The sequence below is a fragment of the Giraffa tippelskirchi genome, chromosome 6 (genome assembly GCF_054371585.1).
Source record: "Giraffa tippelskirchi isolate mGirTip1 chromosome 6, T2T-mGirTip1v1.2.pri, whole genome shotgun sequence".
Lineage (NCBI taxonomy): Eukaryota > Metazoa > Chordata > Mammalia > Artiodactyla > Giraffidae > Giraffa > Giraffa tippelskirchi.
In genome coordinates, this window is record NC_137280.1 from 22,095,101 (window position 1) to 22,110,677 (window position 15,577).

Genomic DNA, 15,577 nt, shown 5'->3' on the forward strand with positions numbered 1-15,577 from the left:
TTCTTTATTAGTTTACCTGCACTTTTGACAATGTTGTGTATCTCCATCACAGCATGAGTAAATATTTAAGGGTAAGGAGGTGGTGAGTCCCAGAAAGGAATATAGTTTAAAAAAAAAAGAAAAGTAGATTTGTGACATTAAAGAAACTATGACATTACCAGATATAATAAGCTTATAATGGCAGTTTATGATTCCCTCACTGTCAGTTCCTGTTCTAGGTGATGTTGGTGGACAGATTATAACTGATCCCTTTGTGAGCAAATTCAACTTTACTTTCCTCCAGGAAGTGTGTTTTATATGGTAAAAGAAGAGCTTTAAGTGTAAGATAAGTGTTGAGTGGAAGAATAGAAAGAATGGAGAGGAATAGTTAAGTCATATAATTTGAAAATTCTTGTATAGAAAACTCTTGTAGACTGAATGCTATAGGAAAACAGAAGAAAAATATAACTGATCTTTAAATATTTTGCAGAAAGTTCTTTTTGTGCCTTAGAAAAGGAAGCTTTGATTTTTAGTTTTTTACTTTTAGTACCTAATTTTTCTTTCATATTTATTGAAAATGCTATTGTTCTTAATTGAACAATCTTTAATATTTTTAAATTTAAATTTCAGAGTAGGGAAACTGGGTTTCCCTGATAATTCAGTTGGTGAAGAATCCACTTGCAATGCAGGATACCTCAGTTCAATTCCTGGGTCGGGAAGATCCGTATATAAAATAGTTGAGCTCTGAAAACTGAAGTGTTTTAATATCAAAAATAAAAACCAAACATAAATATGGAGAATCTTCAGCATTATCCTCTAGTCCTAGGTAACTGATGGAAAATCATCAAGTAATATCATCAAGTAAAAGTAGTGTTAATCCCTATTTACTCTGTGGTGGGCACTATATTCAGTCCTTTATGTGCATTTCATTTCTTCTTTTTATTTACACAGAAACCCTATTTGGTTTGTACTCTTACTGTTTTCATTCTTTAATAAACTCTTATTATTTCCTTTGTCTTATTGTTGCCACTGAGAAAAATAGATAAAGGAGGAGGAAAACCTAGTTCCATCCAATTCCTCAGAGGTTGAGATCATAACCACTTTGGATTTCTTTGTAAGTGGAGAGTCAGCTATCATATTGCATGTGTTCTTTGCTTTGCGAAAGTCAATCTAATAATGGCCAGAATGAGAAAATCTGTTCAGTTTCTTTTCCGTTTTTTTTATTTTCATGTCTGTCATTGCTTTCACCAAGTTTACCTAGCTCTTTATAGAGGTGACTGATTCATTTTAGTTGGCTGGAACAAGAACCTTTTTAAAAACCTAGTTTAGAAGTCTAAACTCTTGTGGGTCAACTGGTTTCACTGCATTTTGTGGCCAGAACCTTTGCCGATAACTGATCACAAGAGGAATTTGTCATAGCTCAGGAGTATTCAGCACATACTATAGCACGACCAGAGTTCACTGTGTTACGGTTACTGTTTGGGGCATTATGTCATGATCTGAAAAAGCTGTAGCTGTTGTGTCAGTCTGAGGAAACTTGTCTGTTTTCATGGGCTTTTTATAATAATGTTTATCTGTCATACATGGCTTTCAGATTCAGCAATGTGCAACAGACTGGTCTAGGCAACTATAGAAGATACAGAATTTTCCTTAGTAATTTAGAATGTAGGACAGTCATTAAGTTGTAGTCACAGATAACTGCTACAGTACTAACTCTAAAGTAGTACTGTAAAGGAGAGGCAAAAACTTTCAGTTCAGGGTTATTTAGAAAGATTGAAGTAGACATGCCTGAGAGTACAATTAGATACGCTTTTAAAAATCTATAATGTTCTGTTTCTGGAGCTTATTTTTCTTATTGTCTTAGGTTTTAAAATGGACTTCATATCTTTTTCTTGCTCTTCCACTTCTTTGTTATGGTACAGACTGTATAGCTTGGGTATATGCTACCTTTGCCTAGAAGAAATTTTTCCAGCATTGCCGTTAGGATGTAATATTTGAGTTAAAATGATTAGGAGAGTTGAAACTACCATTTTCTTTGTAAACTGCAACACAGTTAGATTTTAGATGTTATCTTTGATGTTAGCAAACATGTTATATTTCATATAGCATTTTTTTTGGTAAAGGACTGTGATTCTACTTACTCAGTCAAATTTTTGTCTATGTGAAACAATCCATAAAATTAAAACCTTTTACATTGTGTACTAGTAGTAGTTAGTTGGATGTGGTAGTTAGTAAGTTAAATATATTCATGTGTATTTCACTGTAGATTAATATATAAATCTCTTGGATTTTCAGCATGGAGTGGGGAAAGAAATCCTAATTACAATTCTCTTTCCCATTTAAACTTCTCCAGTTTTTGTTTTATCTTATTTGGGCTGTTTTTCTCAACTGTCAGTGGAATTATTGTCTTCCTGTCTCCATATTCAGGTAGTGTCAGTGGCTGAGTATCACCGCAGGATCGATGCTCTAAATACTGAAGAACTGCGCACACTCTGCAGACGTCTCCAGGTGCCCCCTTCAGTAGTTTAAACCCCTTCAGAGATTGAATACTTCCTATCTTTAGTGTCTTTCATCAGAGCAAATCTCTTTTTGAAGGATTTGTTTTGACTGCAGCACTAAAATGCCCCATCAGAAAATTCCTTTTTGTATTAATAAGAGTACGGTATTGCCTTGAAGAGCTGTAGGGCTATTGTTTTTGGCATTTTTTCATTTATTAAAAATATTCAGAGGAATTTTCTGTTATTTTAGAACTGTTCTCAGTACTGTGTTTCTTAGATTGATGAGGAGTTTCATTTAACATTGGAAGAATGTCTTGAGTTTGAGATTGAATCTTTACTAAACGGGATCTGAAAGATGTGGTACTGTGGAGAAATGTTTAAAAATTTAATGGAAAGCAAGGTTCTCTTTAAGGCTATTTCAGTTGTATCAACCTTACATCAAATATCTTAATGAGATGAATTGTTTTTGTCCTTGAGGTTTTCCTGGTTGGCATTAGAAATATTTTGGAGTAGTATCGATCAGGCACTAGAACTAGATAAATTATTTTAAAATATGTGAAATAATCTTTGTGATTTTTCAGAAATAACTATATATTTGAACTCATTTTTTCAGTTTTGTGTATTATTGTGTGTTTTCCTCTTCTTAATGAAATACGCTTTCCTGAATTTTTTTCTTTTAATGCTTCTCATGATGCCTCGGATTTTTTTTTTTTTTAACCTTTCACATCATCAAAATAAGGGTAAAACATGATGATGTGAAAGAATTAATATAGTTCTCATCAAAAAACAATACAGTTCTAGAACATGTATTGGTTGAAAATGTATGTTGTTAAGGTTTGGTAAGAAATATGTTAAAGGAACAAAATAATTTAGCAAGATTTCAGTCCTATGTGGAATCACAGTCGCCGAAAATTACTGCATTTTAGTTATCTGCTCCAATAGAATTCTGTTTTCCGATTTAAAAGTTTCATCAGTAATACGTATGTTTTCATATATTTTACTTTCTAATATTATTGCATTTTATAGATTAAATTAGCATGAAAAAAGTGCCAACATAATACATTCTAAAAGAATTTATTTTGATTTAATGAACATTTTTATCATTTTAAGAATATCAGTGAGATCATGTTCATCAAACAGATATATACATTCTTTTCAGTGCATTAGATTGTTCTAATTTAAAAAATAGGTTTGTGAACAAGTTAACTTTTAGATGTATTGTTTGGTTCAATTAGATTAAAAAAGTTTGTGTTTAGAAAGTAAAAATTTTAAAGGCATTTTAAAAAATAACAGTAACCTTTTCAAAGCATATAAATTCACATATAAATGCACACCAGTGAAGCATTATATTTTTTATTGTACTATTTTTTAAATTAAAATTTTGGCACCCAGGAAGTTTTCTTAATTATTTTTGGCAAATTTTGTCTACCATGAAAAAAATAATCTCATAAAAATAATCTCTTTAAATAGCACAGAGAAAAAAGCAAGCTAGCTTGCTCACTTTTGCCCTTCAACAGAAGTATAGTTTGCATGCAACTTACCGTTTTTACACAGAAATACAGGGTTTATCTTTCAATACCTGTCCTTACTCATGTAGTGGATGAGGAAAATGTCTTCTTTAGCAGAAATCTCTTTCTACATTAGACATGCCATTGTTATTAGATGGGGCATCTTTTGCCTTCTACAATCCTAAATTAAAGCTTTAGCCACCTTTTTCAAGGTATAAGATTTTATATCTCTCAAAAGGCTAAAAATTTTAAAGGTTTGTTGTGGTTTTACATTAATATATTACTTCTATTTGCTTCTTTAGATTACTACGAGGGAAGACATAAATTCAAAGCAGGTTACTCCAGTGAAGGCAGACCTGGAATCTGAATCTTTTCGACCAAACCTAAGTGATCCCAGTGATCTCTTACTGCCAGATCAAATTGAAAAGGTATGATATACCCACTTTTGTACATTTCTGAGTATGTGCCCATGAGAGTAAAATATCTTCTTTTTAGTTGATTTAAAAACTGAAGAAGCAGGGCTATTGCTCCTATTGTTACTCTTCAATGAAGAAAAAGTAAACAAATTATAGCAATTAATGTAATGGAAGATATTAGGAGATTTGGGTAACCAGACATTAAAATAAATGGCAATAGTAATTTAGGTGAGACAGTATAATAGCTAGTGCTTAATTTCTTATTGTGTACCAGTTACCTGCTTTATATAGGTGATCTAATGTAGTTGTTGCAGCCCCTGTAGGAGTTGGATGCTCTTATTGTCGCATTTTGTAAATGAAGAAACTTGGGCTTAGAGAGGTTGAATAAATGTTCAAAGCCATACAGCTGTAACATATTGAAGCTTGATTTCTAATTCTGAGAGTCTGACTCTAGATTTGAGAGGTGTTAATAATCAAGGTAACAGTTCATCCGATATTTTTGTTAATATGATACAGAGGATGCAAACAATAAGGAATCCATGTTTCTTGCCTCTAATGTATATATTGTTTGGTAAGATTCTTTGTCTAATGAACAATTAGTATTTCATATCAAGAAATGTACAGATATTCTTCAAGCATCTCTGTATCTTTCATAATGATAAATAATTTCTACTGTTAACTTTTATAGCCTACATTTTATAAAGTATCATTTAATTCCAACTGGCTTAGTATTCTGCAGATTGACAATAAGAAGCTATCAAGTATGAAGTTAACAATTTATTTTTCAAAGCTTACCAAGCATCTTCCACCAAGAACAATCGGCTATCCGTGGACTCTCGTTTATGGTACTGGGAAGCATGGCACAAGCTTGAAGACCCTTTATCGAACAATGACAGGTTTAGACACTCCAGTACTAATGGTGATTAAAGACAGTGATGGGCAGGTATGAAAAGTAACAACATAGACACCTTACCTTTTAAGAGATGGAAGTAGCAGGAATTTATTAAGTTTATATGGTAATTATTGAGTGCTCTTGATATGCAAGGCAATGCTGAGTTCTGCAGAGGGATAGATATGAGCATGAATAATTAAAGAGTTCCTACCTTCAAAGAATTACAGTCTGGTAGAAAAAAATGTTAAAGTATGGGAGTATCTCTAATGCCAAGCAAAATGTGCCTAGTATAGTGAGAACCTATAAAAAGTAAAAGAGGTGTTTATATTGTTCATTTCTGTCTGGAGGAGATGAGAATGAGGTTAAGGGAAATGGTGAAAATTGACAGTCTTGAAGTGTGGAGAAAGTTTTGAAAGTTAAAGATAATTGTGTGAGGATGAGACCAAGGACAAAATCACAGATAAGCAAGAAAAACATTGATTATCCCTGAAACAGTAGTTTCATAAACGGACAGAACAAATCTTTGGTGTCGTCAGACCTGGTAGCTTCCTTTGGGGAGGTGGAGGTGGTCACACACAGGAGGCACAAAGAGAGTTTCCAGAGTGCTGGTAATGTCCCGTTTCTCAATATGAATGAGGTTAAATGGGACTTTGCTTCATGCTAATTCCATATCTAGCTGTATAATTATATTTTGTACATATATATATGTTTACACACATACACACACCTTACAATAAGAAAATCTATTTAAAAATTAAGAGTATGAAAATAGAATATGAGGGGATATAATGACTATAGAGATTATCAATCAAACTCAACATTCCCATTTCATGATCTGAAACCCTAGACCTAGAGATTGAAATGACTTGTCCAGGCCTCTTATTCATTGTATGTCTTGTACTGTGTCAAGGCATTATAGTACTGAACAATTCAGACCCAAATTCTGTCCTCATGGAATTTACTGTATAATAAAGAAAAAACTAGCATACCTTTTTAGTAGTCGAATGTTTACCTATGCTGAAGGGTTTTTGCTTTCTTAAGTGCTACAGTACCACAACAGCTGTTGTCTTTATTATATGTACATTGTCACCCTGAAATGTGTCTACTACTTTTTTAGATTGTCTTTTTTAATTGTTACAGTGAACATCTTTATAGATTCAAAACTAGGAAAAATCTAGCATTTTCCCACTGAGAAACTGATATGTTTATACCTGCCAATAATATGAGTTGTTTAACAACTGATCATGCTTCTCTGTTTAAGTACAGATAGATAAAACTATGGTATATTTCCTTTTTTTTTTTTTGTATTTTACTTAAGCATATATAATGGGCTAATAATGCTTACAGAAACAAATTGATATTGAACATGCCTTTTTTTAATCCTTAGGTTTTTGGTGCATTAGCATCTGAGCCATTTAAAGTGAGTGATGGCTTTTATGGAACTGGAGAGACCTTTGTTTTTACATTCTGTCCAGAATTTGAGGTAAGGACAATTATTCTAATTATATTCAGTTTGTGAAGAGATGGCATCATGAACAGAACATTCAGTCTGGAGTTTTGCATACTTGGATTTGACTCTCAGTTTCTGCCTTTTACTGTTAACTTAGCACTTTTATTTTCCCTTACCATTTTCACCTTCAACTTTCCTGTGGATAGAATGGGGATCATAAAATGTAACAGGGTTGTTTGAAAATTAAATGAGAATCATATATGTATAACACTTGATGTGGTACCAGACACACATTGTGGGCCCAGTAAGAAGTATACATCATAATTACTATTTTGTTTATGAATTGTCATTGTAAAGTTTCTAGAAACCTTTACTTAATAAGTTTAATAGCAAAAGTCAGTCTTGAAAACTTAAAAAATAAATCATTTGGGTTTAAATCAAAAGTGATTACCTGATTTTTCTTTATTGTGACTTGACTAAAGTAGATACATTCTAATGCCAATCAGATCTAAAATTTTTAAATGTACATAAATTTTAGTGAATGTGCGACTCTGTTTGAAGCATCTAGTGCAGTCTTAGTGTCTCTAGTACAGTCTGGTTCAGCATGTCAGACAGTTCCTAGGAGATAATATTTTAATCTTGAAAATAGGAACCAACACAGTTGCTTAAAAAAACAAGAGAGTTGTCTTTAGGAACAGCTTCTGGTTAATCTGGTGAGCCACTTAAACCCAAGCTTGTTAGGAGAGTTTTTATTGTGTTACCAAATTCTATTTTGTTCATGCCTCCCTGGTGGCTCAGTCAGTAAAGAATCTGCCTGCAGTGCAGGAGACCTGGGTTCGATCCCTGGGTTGGGAAGATCCCCTGGAGGAGGGCATGGCAACCCATTCCAGTCTTCTTACCTGGAGAATCCCCATGGACAGAGGAGCCTGACGAGCTGCAGTCCATGTGTACGCAAAGAGTTGGACGCTACTGAGTGACTAAGCACAGCTTACAGAAAGTGAAAGTGAAAGTCTCAGTTGTGTCTGACTTTTTGTGACCCCATGGACTATACAGTCCATTGAATTCTCCAGGCCAGAATACTGGAACGGGTAGCCTTTCCCTTCTGCAGGGGATCTTCCCAACCCAGGGATTGAACCCAGGTCTCCTGCATTGCAGGCAGATTCTTTACCGACTGAGCCACCAGGGAGGCATGAACAAAATATAATTTGGTAGCACAAGAAAAACTCTCTTAACAAACTTGGGTTTAAGTGGCTCAGCAGATTAACCAGTGCTTTCCATTCCTTCCATAAAACATATCAACTGATGCCTACAGCTAGCTGGAAGCTTGTAGTTGTTACAGATTTTGGAAGTTTCAGTTGTGCTTGTTTTCAGTCCTTTTTGTGATACTGTTTCTACCTGCTAACAGTGCAATTAAACAAATGTTATATATCTATGAAAAAGTGAGTGTTAAAGTTTATTGAGAACTATAATGAATACTTCGGAAAATGTTTGTAAAGACGAGGTGCTAAAAAGTGATGTTGTATTAAGTTTAGGTGGAACTTCCATGAAAGATTGAAAATATTTAAGAATATTACTAGAAGTTTTGGTGGTTTTTTTGGCTGCTCTGGGTCTTTGTTATCGCACATGGACTTTCTCTGGTTATGGAGAGTAGGGGCTACTCTCTGGTTGTAGGCTTTTCATTGTGGTGGCTTCTGTTGTTGCAGAGTACAGGCTCTAGGGCCCATGGGCTGCAGTAGTTGCAGCTCATGGGCTCTAGAGCACAGGTTTAGTAGTTGTGGCACATGGGCTTACTTGCCTGGCAGCATATGGGATCTTTCTGGACTAAGGATTGAACCCGTGTCTCCTGCATTGGCAGGAAGATTCTTAACCACTGGACCACCAGGGGAACCCAACATCCGGAAGTTTTTACCCTTGATTTTCTCAAGTGTTTTTATATTCATTGCTCTTTAAAGAAATTGAAACTGGAAGTCATAAGCATGTTACCTGTTTTTATGAGAATAATGATAGACCAATTCATACCCAAAGAAAAGACCTTGGCCATATGTCAAAATATTAAAATATTATCAAATTAATATACATTTATATTTGATGTCCCTGGAAGAGGGAACGGGCTACCCACTCCAGTATTCTGGCCTGGAGAATTCCATGGACTGTATAATCCATGGGGTCTCAAAGAGTTGGACACAACTGAGCAACTTTTACTTCACTTAAATTTGATGTTAAAATAGCATCTACTCAGTTTTTAGCTGTTTTACTTTCTTTAACATTTCTCATTGACCATCGAATTCTTGATACCTGTGTAGTCAGAAAAATTTGTATATATGAAGAAATAGTAAGATTTGTATATTTAAATTATGTTGCAGTTGAACACATGCTTTCATATTTAGTCTTAGAAATACTGAAAGCAAAAGCACCACCCTTTCAGCCCAAACTTTTTCTGTTCTTGTTATTCTTCTTGCTGTCTGTTTAGGCTTTATTAACTATTTGGGATTCAGAACTAACTGTAGTAATCATTTTCATCTACATATTTAAAGCTTTTTTTTTTTTTTTTCCATTTTTGTAGGTCTTTAAGTGGACAGGAGATAATATGTTTTTTATCAAAGGAGACATGGACTCACTAGCTTTTGGTGGTGGAGGGTAAGTCTCTTGAAAATTTGACTATGAGATTTTAAAAGAAACTGAGAATTCATTTGTGTTATTTTTAAATCAGCTATCTTTGAAAAGTTTTGACACTAGAATCCTAATTTATATATTATGACTAATTTCTATATTATGACTAAAGAAGTATATATTTGCAGGAAAGTGCTTAAATGTATATGAAACCCTTGATAGAATATTTGTTTATTCATCTCAGAATGCTGTTTAGTTGATTCCCTTTCGATTAAAACCCATCTTCTAGAGTACAGTGACTCCTTGATATTTGAAAGAGAAACATACTAATCCCTTCGAGCTTCTCAAATTTTCAAAAAATTATGATGACGTATTTCTTTCTTTCAGTTTACTGTTTTTAAAAAAGGTCTAAAGTTTTTCATATTATTCTACCCTGGAGACTATTTGGATTGATATTTTAGACAATAGCAGTTTGTTTTCCTGTTAAAGACTTTAGTGATCCCACCCCCCCTAAAGTTTTCAGGGCTTGTTTTCTTATTTATTTTGTTTTTAGCAGTATGAGTAATCAGCAGTTTGAGTTGATTCTTTTAGCATAGCAAGCACTGCAAGAAACTTCGGTTTCTTATTCTGGTATTTCAGCTTCATTTGGTCTGCATGGTATTTGGAGATAGATGGCTCTACTGCCTCCTAGTCCAGACTTCTTAACTAGCCCTTGGCAGATGTGACCTCCTTCGTTTGTTACTTCTCTGTGTCCTTCAAAATAAGACCTAATACATGCTAAATAATTCCCAAATTTATGTAAGTGTTATTTATTTCCTACATTTGAGGATATATATAATAATAATAATTCATTCAGGTTACAGAATCTTATTAGCCTGAATATGCATCATCCCGATTCTAACAAATTCTCTTAACAACTTCTGTGTAGATAGGTATTTGGAAGACATGATTTCAGTGATTAAAAATTAAGCATGGTTATTATAGCCTTCTCTGAAGGACATAACTGGGTAACTAAAAACAGTGTTATTTTTAGTTATTGGAATCAGCTTATGGTGTTCATATGTTCCAGTTACATCTTTTTTGTTGGGGAGGGGCAGTCAGTCAGCCCTACTCCAAATGGTAGTCTTACATGTGATTCAGTTAGTTCTCCAGGAAAGCCTCACAAGCAAGTGGCTTATAATTTCAAACTGTTAAGCGTGCCTTCAGTCTTTGGAAGTAACATACACAGTGCCATTAGATGTCTGCTGGAACTTGGTTTTGATGATACAGCATGATTCCAGCAAGCTAAACTAACTAACCATTGGGTCATTCGATAACAAATTAGAACAAGTTTACAGTCTTTGAAGAAGGAGAGTACGGTCTCAGGAAATGGGAGGAAAGGACTTGATATTCCAGAATTCCAAACAGGAGCCCCAAAGAAATCAAAATCATGTAATAGACTGAATATAGGATTTAGAATCCGACCTGATTCAAATTCTCAGCTTCAGCACACATTATATGTGGGACCTCGAACAACTCAAGTCTAAAGTTTCCTCAGCTGTGAATTGGAGATTGAACCCTTAACACTAACCACACTTTTTATTTTAGATGACAGGGAGTTTTCATGTCTCTGAGAAACTCATATTAAATATGTTAAAATCAAACAGCAGAGAGAAATTTATAATACCAGACAAAGAATGACAGAGTAGTGCCTGCCTCAAAAGCTAATTCTTTGTGAAATTAATTTTAGAGGGTTCATTATTCCTTGCTCTGTATGTTCAGTGATTTTATAATGGGATATGAACAAAAAAATAGTTGCCTTGTGCCAGTGTGGCAAGGAGCAGAGAACGGTTTGGAAAAAAGAATTTTAGAGTTGTTGGATATTGAAATGTCTCATTAAATTAATATTTTACAGCCTCTGCAATTATTCGTTTATAACTTAGGGCATAAGTATTAAAAGACTCTTGTTAGAACTATTCTCTTCTATATATTACAGGGGAGAATTTGCCCTATGGCTTGACGGAGATCTCTACCATGGAAGAAGCCATTCTTGTAAAACATTTGGGAATCATACACTTTCTAAGAAGGAAGATTTCTTTATCCAAGACATTGAAATCTGGGCTTTTGAATGAATATAACGCTCTCTGTCTTAGCAGGATAATGGCCCAAACCTGACATGGACAAACAAGCATTGTTTGGAAAGTTCAAGAAGCAATACAATGTAACATGTAGCTTGTGTTTTAAAATTAGTTCGTATCACCATTTACTATAGCTATAATTTTGAAATTTATTTTTTAAATCATGTTTCTGTCCCAGACGTTCTTAGGTTTATACCATGGCATGGGTCCATGGAACATAACAGCTTAGATTTTGTCAAAATTTTGGTAGCATTTTGATCATAGTGACCACCTCATCTATAATCCATGTTTTCTCAGTCTCCTAATAGGATGGTGCTCTTTTGTTGAACCTATTTTGGTTTATTATTTTTTAAACTATATTGATTGTTTTACTAAAGTAGTCTAACTTGAAATATCGAGGGAATGAATACACGATACTGCCGTTATCTGTGAGGTTGGCACAAATGACTATTGGACATGCTCAACCTAGTTACTCTTAGAAAGAAAAAAACACATGCCAAAACAACACGTACTTCATAGATTACTGAGTTCTAGTTTTAGTTCACACTACTGCATTCTCTTTATTAATTTTGCCTATATTCTCAATTTCATTTTAATAAAAATGAAATTTGAGGAGAATTCTGATTGTAATAGACCACAATGCACATGGTCTTCAGGTTTGGGCATATGCTTTCATCATTGAATTGTCTGATGAAGAGTTATAAAATGACAAAGGAGAATGAGAACTTGATGATTCTACTGGATTTAATATATCAAGCAAGAAAATATCTATTTACGTATTTGTAGCTTAGCAGGGCATTATCATAACTAAAAAAACTATGAAACAGATGCATATTTCGTCAACATATTGTGTCAGGTAAACTGTTTTATAGTTCTGTTGTTTTAGCCTTGTTGCACACCAACTCCCAAAATATAGGTTCCTATTCAAAAGGAAAAAAAAACTTGTGATTTTTTTTGAGTGGTATATGTTATTACCATTAGCATTTGCTGTTACAAAAGGGCAATGATTATAGTAGAATATTGTAACTCAGTAGACTTGTTGAATATGCAGACTTACTGTCAAGTGACCTCAAAAAAAAAAAAAAGATAGACTATATCAGTAGTTCTTATCCTCTTTTGTAGGAAACCAATAATAAGCCATTATGGCAATAATTCATCAGTTAATTTCAAAGCTTCATGTTATGCAAAAAAAAAAAGAATCCTGCTGTTATACATGTGACAGTGACCTTGTGCTGAAATTTCAGCTATTCCAGATAAACATTGTATATTATCTTGTAAATTAATGTTTAAAGTTAGTTTTGTTCTTATAGAAAGTGTTGATTGCCAGGTTGCTTATAGCACTTTAAATTATTCTAAAAATGAAATTATAAGCCAAATATGTTGGCTTAAGTAGTTTTAGTTGTATAGTACTTGAATATATTTAGATCTTTTGAAAATTTAGATAATATCTAAAGAAAGCTTAATGCTAATGAAAAAGAAAATCTGATATTCTATTTAATATGCTATTGCTGAATATGACTAGAAATGCAGGGCATCGTTTCTTTGTCTATGTAAAGCTCTCATTAAAAGTTACTAACAGTGTATAGATTAAATGTTTACAATATAGGGAACTGTAAATAAATATATCAGTTTTCCCCCCTTTGGTCTTCCACAGCAGTATTATTGTCTTTGTGGAGTTGACTAATCATAAAAAAATCCTGTATTGGATTTCAGTTACAATAAGGTCATAGTGATGTATACCAAATAAAATTAAATACATAAATATAAATTTGAATTTGTATTTATTGAATAAGCAAGTTATTTTCTATTTAAGAAGTCTTTGATTAACCATACTACTGTCTTTTACATGTGAAAAATGGTTCTAGAAACTGTGGTGGTGGTGGTGGTGGTAATAGTAATAATGATGGAGGGATGAATTTAAGTGGAGGGAACACCACAGTTTAGAAAATGGGGATGTAACAAGGTACTTGGCATGTGAGAGTGTTTGTTATTTTTAAATTATGTCACTTTTTTTCTTATTTTAGTGGAGAGTGCATAGCAAGGTAAGGCTAATTTCATAAAAAGCTTTGTTTTTATACAATGTCAAGAAATTTATTTATCTCACAGGAGCAGTTAAGAAAATTTGAGTACAAGAATGACATGATCAAATTTCTGCTTTAAAGAGAGATCTGTGAAAAATTATTAGTAGAGAGAAAAAATAGAGACTTCCGTTGAGAAGTCAGGAGAAAAAATTATGAGGGCTGAATAAGAATAATAGTGATGGTGATAAAAAAGGAGGCATGGATTTGAAAGAGATTGAGGAATTAGGGTTAACAAGATCCGGTTATTAGTTGGATGTCAGAAAAAGTTAAGGATAGCTGTTGGGTTTTTAACTTAGGAATGGGGTACATTATACATTGGGATGGGTAATCTACAAGAATAGAAACAATCAGCAGATAGGGAAGTTAGGTTAGTTGTGAATCTTATTATAATATAACGAGAAACTAGAAAGCAGACTGGGGAAGTGGGGATGATTATTCTGTTCTGATAGATAAAAAGATTTTTAAATCAACATCATATAGGTAGGTGTAGAAACCACAATCTATGTATGAGATATCTTTGGAGATTATACACTGAGTGAGAAGAAAATTCTTGGGATAAATTTTGGGGTATAGTAATATCCAGGGACAAGCTGAAGAAAAGGCTCTAAGCTTCCATCTCAAGCAGCTAAAAAAACAGCAACAAATTGAACCTAATGAAAATAGAAAGTAGGACAAAGGAAAGATATAAGCAAAAAAATTAGAACAAGCATACAAAACAAAATCTCAGAATAGTAAAACTGTGAAACTCCAGCAAGATTAAGAAAAAGACAAATCACTGTTAAGAAGAATTTAAATGGAGACATCACTGGGGCCATCAGGCCTTAAAAAGATAGGATATCATGAAGAACTTTGCATCAATAAACCTGACAGTGTAGGTGAAATGGAAAAATGTTTTGGAAATAATTTATTAAAACTGACCCTGTGAAGAAATACAATTTTTGTATTAAAGAAATTGAATCTCTTAATTAAAAAAAAAATCCTTCCCACAAAAATCTCAGGCTTGTATGTATGTTTCTAGTGGGTAATGCTTTTAAGTTTTTAAAGGAAAATAAAATGATCAGTTTTACATGAACTCTTCCAGGCTGCTAAGAGAGAACTTCAGTCTCTTCCATGATCATCTCTGTGGAAGCATAAGAAACATTTGATCAACTTCAGTCCCTGTTTATGATTTTAAAAAAAACTTAGCAAATTAGGGAAAAAATGATCTTCCTCAACCTCATAAAAAAAAATTATCCTTAAAAAATGTATAGGAATCATCATCTGTAATGGTCAATTGAAAGTTTCCTCCCGGAAATAGGAAACCTGACAATAATAACTGCTTTCACCACTTCTGTTTAGTATTATCTTGGGAGTACCAACCATTTCAGTACAGCAAGAAGGAGAAAAGGCGTAAGGATTGGGAATGAAAGACATGTCATTTGTATATGACATAATTGTGTATATAGACATTTCCAAAAAGATCCAACTGGTGAAACTAGTTGATTTAACAAGGTCACTAAAGACAAGTTCAATATTAAAAAAAGAAAAAATGTATAAAAACCTTTCTTTTTATTCTTTCTAAACCAACAATTAGAAAATGAAGCTTAAAATGCTGTCATTTTGTAATGACATTGAAAATATCAGATATATAACAAAAAGATAAAGACGTAAGTGGGAAATATATACCATTAGGGACCATACTGATGATCTGAAGACAAAATTTGAAGGAAGTTGTTTCTCTAAAATCAATCTGTATTGGCAGTGGAAATCTCAGCCAGAATTTGTGGAAATTAAGCTATTCTATGATTTAACATGGAAATGTAAAGGCAAAGAGTAACTAAGGCAACACTGAAGAATGGACTGTGGTCTTAAATACCAGATATTCATGATCTATTAAAAAGATGATTAAAATAATGTAGTATTGGTCAAAGGATATACTAAAGAACGAATCAGAGTTAAAGAGTCTAGAAACTAATTTTTTAAAAAACTGACACTGCTGCTCAGTGAAGAGAAAGGTCTTTTCAGTAAATGGTGCCAGTTTAATGGA

General features: G+C 33.3%; 1 protein-coding gene across 50 annotated transcripts in view; it reads left to right on the top strand.

The window, feature by feature from the left end:
* Positions 1–11,578, top strand: part of OXR1 (oxidation resistance 1) — a 492,548-nt gene extending 480,970 nt beyond the window's left edge. For 27 of the 50 annotated variants that reach the window (XM_081500407.1, XM_081500401.1, XM_081500398.1 and 24 more), the window contains 5 exons: positions 4,288–4,413; positions 5,192–5,344; positions 6,681–6,776; positions 9,307–9,380; positions 11,329–11,578. In XM_081500407.1, the coding sequence (XP_081356533.1) occupies positions 4,288–4,413; positions 5,192–5,344; positions 6,681–6,776; positions 9,307–9,380; positions 11,329–11,464 (585 nt within the window). In that variant the 3' untranslated portion in view covers positions 11,465–11,578. Of the gene's footprint in view, positions 1–2,406; positions 2,488–4,287; positions 4,414–5,191; positions 5,345–6,680; positions 6,777–9,306; positions 9,381–11,328 lie in introns of all 50 variants that reach the window. The other 23 variants (XM_081500394.1, XM_081500389.1, XM_081500390.1 and 20 more) reach the window with 1 other exon arrangement.
* The last annotated feature ends 3,999 nt before the right edge of the window (positions 11,579–15,577 follow it).